Below are 14,793 nucleotides of genomic sequence, written 5' to 3' on the forward strand. Positions count from 1 at the left end.
AGCACTAGAAACTGCATGTGATTCAACTCCGTTTATGAAAGGGAATTCAACACTAGCTCGCCTTCTGAGAAACACACTCTGCTTTTGAGAAAGGAGCACTCAATTACTCTACTGTGTTTCCTATAGGGCCTGAAAAATGAGCTTGCTCAAAACCAAAGACTAGTACTTCCTATACACATGGGCCATATCTATATCAACTCTGCTTAGAAAAATGACAAAAACAGTAGGTTTTCTTCTGTCCAATACACTGCACTTGCTGGGAAGAGACACAAGGGCAATTTGCACTGTGTATGGCAATGGGAGTGCAATAGTGAATTTCCTTACCAGAAAAGATCTGTTGCTCTTAGGACCTGAAACTACATGCGATTCAACTCCGTTTATGAAGGGGAAACCAAGACTAGCTCACCTTAGTAGAAACACACTCTGCTTTTGAGAACGGAGCAGTCTTCTGCTCTACTGTGTTTCCTACACTACCAGAACAGTGAGCTTGCTCAGAATAAAAGAACTGTGCTTCTACAAACACGGGCCATATCTAGTTGAACTCTGCTTAGCAAACTGACAAGAACAGTAGCTTCTCTTCCGTCCAATACATTGCACTTGCTGGGAACAGATGCGAGTGCTATTTGCAGTGTGTATGGCAATTGGAGCACAATAGTGACTTTCCTTACCACCAAAACAGCTCTTGCTCGTAAGACCAGAAACTGCATGTGATTCAACTCCGTTTATGATGCTGAAACCAACACTAGCTTACCTTACAAGAAACACACTCTGCTTTTGAGAAAGGAGCACTCTTCTTCTCTACTGTGTTTCTTGTAGAGCCAGAACAATGAGCTTGCTCAGAAAAAAAGAACTGTGCTTCCTACAAACACGGGCCATATCTAGTTCAACTCTGCTTAGGAAACTGACAAGAACAGTTGAAAAACGTCTCTTCATATTTTGAAGTGAAAGCCTAATACCAGAATTTATTTGTTTGAACTTTTTGAACTTAAAATGAGATAAAACTACAAAAAGATTTTGGTTATGGATTTCTTCATATTTGGAAGGCTCGTACCAGAATTTATCATTTGAATTTTGGGACTTAAGAAATGAAATGAATAGTAGAGATTTCATTGCAATGGGACAATTTTGAGTTTACTTATAGTAATGACCTAGGAACTGTTTTCTGGAATTGGGTTAAAAATGGAACTGTTTAGCCGGGCAGTGGTGGCGCACGCCTTTAATCCCAGCACTCGGGAGGCAGAGCCAGGAGGATCTATGTGAGTTCGAGGCCAGCCTGGGCTACCAAGTGAGTTCCAGGTAAGGCGCAAAGCTACACAGAGAAACGCTGTCTCGAAAAACCAAAAAAAAAAAAAAAAAAAAAAAAAAAAAAAAAAAAAAAAAAAAAATGGAACTGTTTAAATGAAGAAATTTATTATTTCTACCTAGAATCAAGATACAGTGTGGGAACTGTGGTTAGTATGTAAAATAAACAAAAAATTTAATGAAAAAAAAGCAAAAAACAAAGTAACAAGAGAGGACCAATATTTGCTGATTGCCTTGCATGGGACACTCAACAGTCAACAGAAAAGGCTTCAGTAGGTTTTATTTTACCCAGAATCACTGGAATAGCAGTAAAAAAGACATTGCAAAAGCAATCAGGATAGCTACTATACATAAAAGGAAGAAGTGCCAGAAAGGGTGTGAGAAATTGTAACCTTTGTGCATTGCTGATCGGTATGGAGAGTGATGTAGGAGCTGGGGGATACAGTATGGCGCCTCCTCACAAACCTAAATGGGGAATTACCATATGATTTTTTTCATACACATTTATATTTACTTCACATCTATATTTATCCCCCAAAGAATTTCATGTCAGGCCTCAGATACTCATGTACTTCTGAGAAAACACACCTCTGCATTGCTCATTATAATTGAAAGATACCAAGAAGAAATCCATTCATGGGTAAAAGAATAAACAATGGATAAACTAAAAAAACTAAAACAGTGCTCATTTACATAAAGAAGGTATGGATGAACCATCAATGACCATCATCAAATACTGTATAGCTGCATTAGTAACTAGAAGAGCTAAAGGGAAATATAGCAATTAAATGGACTCAAACAACTTTGAATGGGTAATTAAATTATTATTTAATTATTATTAATTAATTATTCAATAACTTTGTACATTCAAAAATAGTATCTTCTAAAAATATATTACAAAGCACATAAACATATATACATATATACATATGTACACATATACATGAACTATTTACATCAAGGGAAGGAAGGTAAATGTAAAATAAACACTGAAGAAAGCATAATATATTAACATAATATAACATAATCTAATAAAACAAGATAAACATATGGAAATAAAAACTGAAGATAATATAATAGTGTAATATACTATAACATAATAAAACAAAATAAACAGGTGAAAATAACACTGAAGAATATGTAATATAATACTATATTATTCTAAAACATAAAATAAAAATGTGCTTTTTCTTAGAGCAATTATTGGAGAAGAGACAGATTTTCTCCTGAGTTGTCTTATTGTGGATGGTCGGAGAAGTTGTCAGGCAATTGTAGTAGGCTTGTCCAAGTTCTAGGATGAGAATAATTCATTTTAAATACACAGTGCTCTCTTCTACTTTATAAACTATATGGTGAAAAGAGCTAGTTAGAACATTCATAAAATGCATTTCTAGAACATGTGTGCCAATAGAGATGTTTTTGTAAAGTTCACCTTTCATCCATCGTGAACATTCCATTGAATACTTCACTTTCATGACAGATCTATATGCTCCATGACATTTGTGAACCTTAATGCTAACACCTAACTCTAACCTCAAATCTACTCTAACTATATAACAGGAAGCCTAATCGTAAAACTCAACCGAGCCTTAAAGTCTAAATTGGAACCTAACTCTAGTATGTAACAACAGTGAGGAAAACATGGAAGATGGTTAGGAATATCTTTTCTTCTTATCAATGAAACCTTTGTGTTAGAAATCGATTTATGTTCTTTTTACATTTTCAACACCATACTATTCCTTTTCTAAAGAATTTATTCTCTCCCCGACCACCAGACACACTGCCCCATTTTCCTCCTTTATGTCCAGTATTTGAAACTGTTCATATTCTTTAGCTCCCAGCTTTCTCTCTTCAGCTTTATTTCCTAATATTCCTGAACCTTTGAAATGTGACCAAAACATACATACACACACATTCTAGATATCTATCATCTGTCATCTATCTATCTATCTATCTATCTATCTATCTATCTATCTATCTGTCATTTATCCGTCTATCCATCTGTCCGTCCATCTGTCCATCCATCCATCCATGCATCCATCCATCCTTCTATCTATCTTACTATCTATATCTATATAATCTATCTAAATAACTGTATGTATATATATATATATGCGATTGATGACAATCTTGATTTAGCCAGTTGTTGACTCATGAGATAATCATTCCATTGACAGTTAACTCTTTTTATCCCCCATGCTGCACTGAAATACTTATACTCCTGAGCTGGAAAACTGAGTATATATTTTAGATAAACATTCCTTCTAATACATTTTAAAAGAAAATATAACTCTTACCATCACTTTTTTATGTTTTCTCTTCTATTTCTTGTAGTAGGAAGAAGAGATCCGTTTTTTGGTGAAACATGCACAAAAGCATGCTCTTATAGCATCAATCTGAAAGAGATTATGTAAAATAAGTAGTTTTTAAACTAAAAATTAAAACAATGTCACCAAAGATTTGAACCATCCATTCAACTAAAAAGGGCAACTATGGCTGATTGCATATTTTACATACATTCACAATTTTAGAATAAGTTACAATAGTATGAGAATTAAGTACTAGGACTCCTTCAGAAAGGGAGGGACTTGAGTTCTAGGCTTAGGCTACCTCTGATATTCCAGAAACTCCAGAACCAGATGAAAGATTCTGACTTCCCTTTAGGGCCACATAAGATACCCATGAACTTTGTCCTGGGGCCTGACTTGCATGATCTCCTACAACAACATAAGGCCCAGGGATTTTCCTCCAGAATCCCAGGCAGTATGACTTCCTACACCAAGTGAGGGACCCTGCCTTCTAGAGGTTAGGCCCACTGATGAACTAGGCAAACTCCACGACCAGTTGAGAGGCTCTCACTGCTTTGATTCAACCTATGTATTCTGCTCGGGACCATTCCCACAGGTGGCGAGGTTTCACCTGCCAGGCACCACCTGTATTGACATATGAAACCTGTTCTAGGCTTAAACAGAGGCTGACTCCCAGAAGAAGGATATCCTTCAAATCACAAACATATTTAAAAATCTCCTTTGCATGTAATTCTAAAATCTAAAAGAAATGGATGTATTTCTAGATTCATTGTATGTAATGAAATTAAGTCAGGAGGAAGGAGATGATTTTATATATATATATATATATATGTATATATATATATATATATATATATACATATATATATGCACTATTGAGATTGAAGAAGGAACAAAATACTTTTCAACTAAAAACTGACCAGGACCAGATGGATTATTTGCATAGTTTTACAGAATACCAAAGAAAAATGAATATCATTGCTACTCAGACCATTTCATGAAATAGTAAAACAAAGGATTTCTCCAAAATTTTTATGATGCCAGTAATACCTTGATACCCAAACTAGAGAAAGATTCCTACGAAAAGAATTAAAACCACAGACTGATTTTCATGATGAGAACAGATACAAAACTTCTAAATGTGAGATTGACAAGCCGGGGTTTGAGAAATGCCCCAGCATTGACAAGCAATGCCTATTCTTCCAGAGGACCCACTTTCAATGCCCAGCATCCACACCATATCTCACAGCTATCTGTAACTCCAGTTCCAGGGAATTGGATGCTCTTTTCTGGCCTCTGAGTATACCAAGCACACATATCATGCACAAGAATACATGTAGGCAAATAACCATATATATAAAATTAAAAATGATATTGGCAAAGAGAATTTAAGACCATAACAAAAAGTATATCCATGATGGCCCTTATGGTTTCATGCAAGAATGCAGGGTAAGAGAAATGTATGTAAACCAATACATAGAACAAATCAAATAAATGGAATAAAGAAATTCACATGATTATCCCAATATGCATGAACGACCACTAACACAATTGAACATTTGGACAATAATGATAAAAGTCAGGAGAGGCTAGGTATAACTAGAGAATATGTCACAATTATACAAGCAATAAACAACAAGCCTACCATCTACATGTTCTAAAATGGAGAAAAAATATTAATCTAACCATAATGATGAGAAAAAAAGGCAATCATGGTTCACTGTCTCCATACTTTTTAATAAAGAGCTGAAGATCTAGATAGACCCAATAAGGTAAGAAGAATATTAAAGCATACAAAGTGTGAGAGAACTCAGAATGCCCCTACTTAAAGATGGTAGGATTTTATCAGCTGTAAAAGGGTTGAGGCTCCACAAAAAGTCTTACAGCTGATAAACACTACAACAAATTAGCATTTCACAAATTTAACACCAAAATCAGTGATAACAAACTGAATAAAAAATCAATGAAAGAATCCCACTCACCTGCCCTAGGATATAGAATCAACCTTGATAGCCATCAGCAGATGAATGGATAAGGAAAATGTGGTATATACACACAATGGAATATTACTCAATGTAAAGAAAAATGAAATAATAAAAATTGCAAGTGAATTAATAGAACTAGAAGAAGTTTTACTCAATGAGGCCAGCTAGGATTAAAAAGCAAATGTGATATGCTGTCCTCATGTGTACATATTAGACTTTTGTATGTTCAATTAGGATTACACGAGGAAACCTAGAAATTAGACATGGTCTATTGTAGATGGACCCATTGACAGGAAGATAGGAAAATGTATGTAAAATTAAGTCAGAGAAGGAGAATACTGGATGTTGACAGTTTCAATCATGGAAGGATTGGAGGCTAAAGGACAGAAGGATGAGTGCCAAATAAAAATGAAGGTCTATGAAAAAAGCCTTATAGGAACCGAGATCTTGCAAATTAAGTAAAATATAATTTAAGGGGAGGTAGAACACAGGTGACAAGAAATAACACTGGAGCAATAAGTACTCTGGGCTAAGGTTTAAGTGGCAATGAAGGTAGAAGAATAAGTCAGAGCAGGGACTAAGGTGTAACTGAACATAAACTAAGACTGTATGAAGGCTTGTGGAAGCGACTAGTTGGTCAAATAGTTTAAAAGACATACTAAAAAGAGTTTGTTCAGAGGTACCTGGAATGTGTTGACTTATCTCATAAGACATGAGATTTACATTGAAACTCCATAACAATGGAAAGGATACCTCCTTTTGAGTTATTGGTCAAGTAGGCCTCCATGTCACCCCAAATAACATAATCTATATCTTCACATTCTGGTTGTTTGTCATACATAAATGGTAAGACTCTTTTGTTGAAGATACCACACAGTCTGGTTGCAGGGCATTTAGAACTCAATCCCTAGAAGACGAGGAATTTCTGCCTTTCATCATAATAAAAGTTGTAGTTCTAGTCACTGGTCATGAAATACATCAAGAGTCTATCCAGTCTTGGACCTTTCCTATGACAACAGTGACCAGCCAGGCAAGCTGTCCAAAATGGTTGGGTGGTAGTTATGTAAATAACCAACCTTTTTAGGAATGGATGGGAGACCTGTTCCAAGCAATGGATTAAATGTCTGATGCTATAAACCTTGTCAAAAGCTTATGTCTGGAATAGTCATAAGCTAGTTCAGGAGAATCAACTAGTGCTATTATTATTTACATTTATACTCATAGGTTTGTTCTGCTCTCATTGTAGGTCATATGATTTTTTTTCAAAGGGTAATGGTTAATGTAGAGACTCATAACTAGTTACCATGATAAGGATAAGCCAGAGTGAAGGCTCATCTGCAGATGGGTCATTTGCATTGACCTTCCACTACTGAAAGCTCAAGAAACAATGAGGAAGAATGGTCTGAAAACAATGTAAGAGTTTGAATCTGGAGAGAAGTACACTGAAATGTTCTTTTTGGGACATGGCATAACGGATGCACAGATCAACTCAGAACAGCTGTGTCATACACTAGACTTGCACAAGCTCAAACCAGTCAAGATGTAAGCATGAATGAGGAAACATCTCTCAAGGCCCCAGCACTAGATGAGGAGCAATAGGCCATGGCTGGTTGTGAAAGGAAGAGATTAATTTATCTGTGGGCTGTGGCTTAGGACAGATTGCTCATGTCCCAGAAAGTGTCTTCACACACATTCACAGATGGTCAGCCCTACTTGGACTCAGTGGGCTCTTAATAGTAATATTAAGAGCCAGACAGTGCTGGCACAAACCTTTAATCTCAGAACTCAGGAGGTAGAGACAGGCAGATCTCTGTGAGTTCGAGGCCAGCCTGCTCTACAGAGTGAGTTCCAGGAAAGGTGCAAAGCTATACAGAAAAACACTGTCTCAGAAAACAAAAACAAAAACAAAACCAAAAGTAATTTTAAGAGACATTAAACAAAGAAGAAGAAGAAGAAGAGGAAGAGGAAGAGGAAGAGGAAGAGGAAGAGGAAGAAGGAGAGGGAGGAGAAGGAGGAGAGGGAGGAGAAGGAGGAGAAGGAGGAGAGGGAGGAGAGGGAGGAGAGGGAGGAGAGGGAGGAGAGGGAGGAGAGGGAGGAGAGGGAGGAGAGGGAGGAGAGGGAGGAGAGTGAGGAGAGGGAGGAGGAGGAGGAGGAGGAGGAGGAGGAGGAGTTCAACCAGCACAAGGTGGAGATAGTCAGTGGTGAATGTAGTTTTCAAAGAAGAAATAATAAGAATATATAAAAAAAAATTTACGTTCTATGTATTAATTCTAGAAGACATACTAAATTTAACCGTATTTGGCCTATGGAACATTACCGTGGAAACGGCTTAAATGTGCAATGTAAACTGAAGTATATACTTACAAATGGCCGCTTAGTTTTTCTAGCACTGTGTTGCCTCTGCTCTTCTGAGGCATGCTCTTGGTCTTCCATGATGGATGCTGTTAACAAGTGCATATATTTCACTAAGCAAAGTACAATGAACATTTAGGGGAAAAGCTGTCCATTGCTATAATGAAGACACATTAGGGATGAGAAAATATTTATTTTCATTTTCCCAAGCAATAGTTTGAATTAAGTATAAACTGCAGTGGAAAAATTTAACTTATCTTCTCTATTTAATAAAGAATCTCTCATAAAAACAGGTGTTTGAGTATGTTTTTTCCCTGAACAGTGGTTTGGGAAGCAGACTCCACTGTATGGGGGTTCACTTCACTTACATATTCAGATTGATCTCATATATTTCTGAAGATAAAGCAAATGAAGTATGGACAATGAGAGGTGGAAGCAAGGACTCCGTCTTTGACAAACAAAATCTTATCTGTTGCTCAGATTTGATAATGTGTGTGTGTTATTACCATTCTACTAATCCTTTTGCTTCCTATATGTGTAGTTGTCTGTCTATTACATATAGTGTTCTGTTCTATACACAATCATTGTATAGAACAAGTATATTTTAAAATGTAATACTTACTTCTCTCCTGATGCATCACTACAATTTTTTCTGCATCATTGTCTATATTGGATGAGTCAGGAGCTTTTGTGGAAGATTTCTGTGGTCCATTGGGGTCAGACACACTCTATCAACAGGAGTATTGGTAACATATGTTAGAAAGGTCTTATTTGATTTCTAAGAACATATTTGAATTCCTAATTTTATGACAAGTGTATTTGAAATTCTATGTAGTATATATGGAAGACAAAGACATTTTAGTAGCAAATCTATTTTGCACAGTAACTTTAAATCTATCCTTCATTTCTCATGGCAACTCATTATGTAAGAGAAAAAAAAAAGAAGAAACATATTCAGAGGATTTGACCTGATGCACAATATTAACAAAACAAAAGCAACTACTTTTATATAAGAACTGTTAATGCTATTTATATTCCCAAATGAATTTGGAGGATATTTATAAAATAAAGAATTGCCTACCCTATTATCAGGAAAATTTCTTTGGACAGTGTGGTACTTTGAATGCAAATGGGCTCCATAAGCTTATAGGAAGTGTCACTATCAGAAGGTTTGGCCTTGTTGGCGGTGGTGTGACCTTGTTGGGGGAAGTTTGTCTCTGTGGGGGCCATTTGAGGTCTCCTGTGCTCAAGTTACACCCAGAGTAGACACAGGCTCTTTCACTGCTTGCTGATTAGGATGAGAACTCTCAGCTCCTTATCCAGGACCATGTCTGCCTGCATGCTGCCATGTCCCACCATGATGATGGTGGACAAAACCTGTGAAACAGGAATCCATCCCAAAGAAATGGTTCCCTAATAGGAGTAGCCATGGTCATGGTATCTCTTCCCAGCAATAGAAACCATAACTAATACAAACAGTATTGATTTCTATTCTCCTATTGGTCTCCCTTTAATTTTGTTCTCCTGATGTATTGCTCCAGCTTATAGATTGAGCACAACATTGAAAAGGATTCAAGATGATAAACAAATCTGTCTCTTATGACCTCAAGGGAGTCATGTTTTCATCTATTGAAGAAGACGTTGGCTGTGAGTTTCCCATTATATAATTTTTATTGTGTTGAGATATGCTCCTTTTCTTACACTCTCTGGATTATTATCATGATGGTATATATGGTTTTTAGCAAGGGCCTTATCTACATGTATTGAGAAGATTAGGTGACTTTTTGTCTAAGTCTGTTTCTGTGCTTTGTTAAATCTGTTGACTTGTGTATTTCAAACAATCTCTGCATCTCTGAGATAAAAACAACTTGGTCATTGAACATTTGAACAACTGAACATGTGGAACTTAGTGAATAAAGTTAAGCAGAGGCTAGGTGTGGGTAGAGAATATGTGACAATTGTACAAGCAATAAACAACAAGCCTACCATCTACATGTTCTAAAATGCAGAAAAAATATTAATCTAACCACAATGATAAGAAAAAAAGGCAATCATTGTTCACTGTCTCTACTCTTTTTATTAAAGAGCTGAAGTTCTAGATAGACCCAATAAGGTAAGAATGATATTAAAGCATACAAAGTGTGAGAGAACTCAGAATGCCCCTACTTAAAGATGGTAGGATTTTATCAGCTGTAAAAGGGTTGAGGCTCCACAAAATGTCTTAAAGCTGATAAACACTACAACAAATTAGCATTTCACAAATTTAACACCAAAATGAGTGATGACAAACTGAATAAAAAATCAATGAAAGAATCTCACTCACCTGCCCTAGATTATAGAATCAACCTTGATAGTCATCAGCAGATGAAAGGATAAGGAAAATGTGGTATATACACACAATGGAATATTACTCAATGTAAAGAAAAATGAAATAGTAAAAATTGCAAGTGAATTAATAGAACTAGAAGAAGTTTTACTCAATGAGGCCAGCTAGGATTAAAAAAGAAATGTGATATGCTGTCTTCATGTGTAGATGTTAGACTTTTTTATGTTCAAATAGAATTATACGAGGAAGCCTAAAAAATTAGACATGGTCTATTGTAGATGGACCCATTGAAAGGGAGACAGGAAAATATATGTAAAATTAAATCAGAGAAGGAGAATACTGGATGTTGACAGTTTCAATCATGGAAGAATTGGAGGCTAAAGGACAGAAGGATGAGTGCCAAATAAAAATGAAGGTCTATGAAAAAAGCCTGATAGGAACCAGGATCTTGCAAATTAAGTAAAATATAATTTAAGGGGAGGTAGAACACAGGTGACAAGAAATAACACTGGAGCAATAAGTACTCTGGGCTAAGTAAGGTTTAAGTGGCAATGAAGGTAGAAGAATAAGTCAGAGCAGGGACTAAGGTGTAACTGAACATAAACTAAGGCTGTATGAAGGCTTGTGGAAGCGACTAGTTGGTCAAATAGTTTAAAAGACATACTAAAAAGAGTTTGTTCAGAGGTACCTGGAATGTGTTGACTTATCTCATAAGACATGAGATTTACATTGAAACTCCATAACAATGGAAAGGATACCTCCTTTTGAGTTATTGGTCAAGTAGGCCTCCATGTCACCCCAAATAACATAATCTATATCTTCACATTCTGGTTGTTTGTCATACATAAATGGTAAGACTCTTTTGTTGAAGATACCACACAGTCTGGTTGCAGGGCATTTAGAACTCAATCCCTAGAAGACGAGGAATTTCTGCCTTTCATCATAATAAAAGTTGTAGTTCTAGTCACTGGTCATGAAATATATCAAGAGTCTACCCAGTCTTGGACCTTTCCTATGACAACAGTGACCAGCCTGGCAAGCTGTCCACAATGGTTGGGTGGTAGTTATGTAAATAACCAACCTTGTTAGGAATGGATGGGAGACCTGCACCAAGCAATGGATTAAATGTCTGATGCTGTAACCTTGTCATAAGCTTATGTCTGGAATAGTCATAAGCTAGTTCAGGAGAATCAACTAGTGCTATTATTATTTACATTTATACTCATAGGTTTGTTCAACTCTCATTGTTGGCCAGATGATTTTTTTTTCAGAGGGTAATGGTTAATGTAGAGACTCATAACTAGTTAACATGATAAGGATAAGCCAGTGTGAAGGTTCATCTGCAGAAGGGTCATTTGCATTGACCTTCCACTACTGAAAGCTCAAGAAACAAAGAGGAAGAATGGTCTGAAAACAATGTAAGAGTTTGAATCTGGAGAGAAGTACACTGAAATGTTCTTTTTGGGACATGGCATAACGGATGCACAGATCAACTCAGAACAGCTGTGTCCTACACTAGACTTGCACAAGCTCAAGCCAGTCAAGATGCCAGCATGAATGAGGAAACATCTCTCAAGACCCCAGCACTAGATGAGGAGCAATAGGCCATGACTGGTTGTGAAAGGAGGAGATTAATTTTTCTGTGGGCTGTGGCTTAGGACAGATAGCTCATGTCCCAGAAAGTGTCTTCACACACATTCACAGATGGTCAGCCCTACTTGGACTCAGTGGGCTATTAATAGTAATTTTAAGAGCCCGGCAGTGGTGGCACACACTTTTAATCCCAGCACTCAGGAGGCAGAGATGGGCAGATCTCTGTGAGTTTGAGGCCAGCCTGGTCTACAGAGTGAGTTCCAGGAAAAGTGCAATCTACACAGAAAAACACTGTCTCAGAAAACAAAAACGAAAACAAAAGTAAATTTTAAGAGACATTAAGCAAAGAAGAAGAGGAAGAAGAAGAAGAAGAAGAAGAAGAAGAAGAAGAAGAAGAAGAAGAAGAAGAAGAAGAAGAAGAAGGAGTTCCACCAGCACAAGATGGAAGGAGTCAGTGGTGAATGTAGTTTTCAAAGAATAAATAGTAAGAACACTTTAAAAAAATGTTTACATTCTATGTATTAATTCTAGAAGACATACTAAATTTAACCTTATTTGGCCTATGGAACACTACTGTGGAAACAGCATAAATGTGCAATGTAAACTGAAGTATATACTTACAAATGGCCGCTTAGTTTTTCTAGCACTGTGCTGCCTCTGCTCTTCTGAGGCATGTTCTTGGTCTTCCATGACAGATGCTGTTAACAAGTGCACATATTTCACTAAGCAAAGTACAATGAAATTTAGGGGAATAGCTGTCCATTGCTATAATGAAGACACATTAGTGATGAGAAAATACTTACTTTCATTTTCCCAAGCAAAAGTTTGAATTAAGTATAAACTGCAGTGGAAATATTTAACTTATCTTCTCTATTTAATAAAGAATCGCTCTTAAAAACAGGTGTTTGAGTATGGTTTTTCTCTGAACAGAGGTTTAGGAAGCAGCCCCCACTGTATGGGAGTTTCCTTCACTTACATATTCAGATTGATCTCATATATTTCTGAAGATAAAGCAAATGAAATATGGACACCTGAGAGGTGGGAGCAAGGACTCTGTCTTTGACAAACAAAATCTTATCTGTTGCTCAGATTTGATAATGTGTGTGTGTTATTACCAATCTACTAATCCTTTTGCTTCCTATATGTGTAGTTGTCTGTCTATTACAGATAGTGTTCTGTTCTATACACAATCACTCTATAGAACAAGTATATTTTAAAATGTAGTACTTACTTCTCTCCTGATGCATTATTACATTCTTTTCTGCATCATTGTTCATATTGGATGAGTTGGGAGCTTTTGTGGAAGATTTCTGTGGTCCATTAGGGTCAGACACACTCTATCAACAGGAGTATTGGTAACATATGTTAGAAAGGTCTTATTTGATTTCTAAGAACATACTTGAATTCTTAATTTTGTGACAAGTGTTTTTGAAATTCTATGTAGTATATATTGAAGACAAAGACATTTTAATAGCAAATCTATTGTGCACAGTAAAGTTTAAATCTAACCTTCATTTTTCATGGCACTTCACTATGTAAGAGGTACAAAGAAAAAAGGAAACACATTCAGAGGATTTGACCTGATGCACAATATTAACAAAACAAAAGCAACTACGTTTATGTAAGAACTGTTAATGCTATTTATATTCCCAAATGAATTTGGAGGATATTTATAAAATAAAGAATTGCCTACCCTATTATCAGGAAAATTTCTTTGGACAGTGTAGTACTTTGAATGCAAATGGGCCCCATAAGCTTATAGGAAGTGTCACTATCAGAAGGTTTGGCCTTGTTGGCGGTGGTGTGACCTTGTTGGGGGAAGTTTGTCTCTGTGGGGGCCATTTGAGGTCTCCTGTACTCAAGTTACACCCAGAGTAGACACAGGCTCTTTTACTGCTTGCTGATCAGGATGAGAACTCTCAGCTCCTTATCCAGGACCATGTCTGCCTGCATGCTGCCATGTCCCACCATGATGATGGTGGACAAAACCTGTGAAACAGGAATCCATCCCAATGAAATGGTTCCCTAATAGGAGTAGCCATGGTCATGGTATCTCTTCCCAGCAATAGAAACCATAACTAATACAAACAGTATTGATTTCTATTCTCCTATTGGTCTCCCTTTAATTTTGTTCTCCGGATGTATTGCTCCAGCTAATAGATTGAGCACAACATTGAAAAGGATTCAAGATGAGAGACAAACCTGTCTCTTATGACCTCAAGGCACTCATGTTTTCTTCTATTGAAGAAGACGTTGGCTCTGAGTTTCTCCTTATATAATTGTTATTGTGTTGAGATATGCTCCTTTTCTTAAACTCTCTGGATTATTATCATGATGGTATATTGGATTTTGGCAAGGACCTTATCTACATGTATTGAGAAGATTAGGTGACTTTTTGTCTAAGTCTGTTTCTGTGCTTTGTTAAATCTGTTGACTTGTGTATTTCAAACAATCTCTGCATCTCTGAGATAAAAACAACTTGGTCATTGAACATTTGAACAATTGAACATGTGGAACTTAGTGATAAAAGTTAAGGAGAGGCACAGCTAACAGAGCCGCGTTCCGGACGGCAGCGCGTGCCCTGAGCTCTCTGCCTCCCCCCGCCCGCCAGCCTGAGCCCAGCCTGAGGCCCCAGCAGCAGCCTGCAGAGCAGCCCCAGCTTCAGCACCATGGCCGGGTGGAAAGCCTACATGGACAGCCTCATGGCGGACGGGACCTGTCAGGATGCGGCCATCGTAGGCTACAAGGACTCGCCCTCCTTCTGGGCCGCGGTCCCCAGGAAGACCTTCGTTAGCATTATGCCAGCTGAGGTTGGTGTCCTGGTAGGCAATGTTATGAAATGGCCTCCCACCTGCAGCGTTCCCAGTACTGACCTCATCTGTCCCCTCCCCCACCGCTCCCTTCAGCTTTTGCACCCCTTCTTTCC

General features: G+C 37.2%; 1 protein-coding gene across 1 annotated transcript in view; it reads right to left on the reverse strand.

The window, feature by feature from the left end:
* Positions 1 to 2,437: 2,437 nt before the first annotated feature.
* The window catches only part of LOC131893726 (SUN domain-containing protein 2-like), a 78,536-nt gene continuing 66,180 nt past the window's right edge, over positions 2,438 to 14,793 (reverse strand). Inside the window, exons 27-32 of the mRNA XM_059243834.1 lie at positions 13,099 to 13,204; positions 12,489 to 12,565; positions 8,571 to 8,676; positions 7,961 to 8,037; positions 3,600 to 3,698; positions 2,438 to 2,593 (exon numbers count right to left, since the gene is read on the reverse strand). Coding sequence (XP_059099817.1) covers positions 3,624 to 3,698; positions 7,961 to 8,037; positions 8,571 to 8,676; positions 12,489 to 12,565; positions 13,099 to 13,204 — 441 coding nt within the window. The 3' untranslated portion in view covers positions 2,438 to 2,593; positions 3,600 to 3,623. The remainder of the gene's footprint in view (positions 2,594 to 3,599; positions 3,699 to 7,960; positions 8,038 to 8,570; positions 8,677 to 12,488; positions 12,566 to 13,098; positions 13,205 to 14,793) is intronic.

This window comes from Peromyscus eremicus, chromosome 16_21 (assembly GCF_949786415.1).
Source record: "Peromyscus eremicus chromosome 16_21, PerEre_H2_v1, whole genome shotgun sequence".
Lineage (NCBI taxonomy): Eukaryota > Metazoa > Chordata > Mammalia > Rodentia > Cricetidae > Peromyscus > Peromyscus eremicus.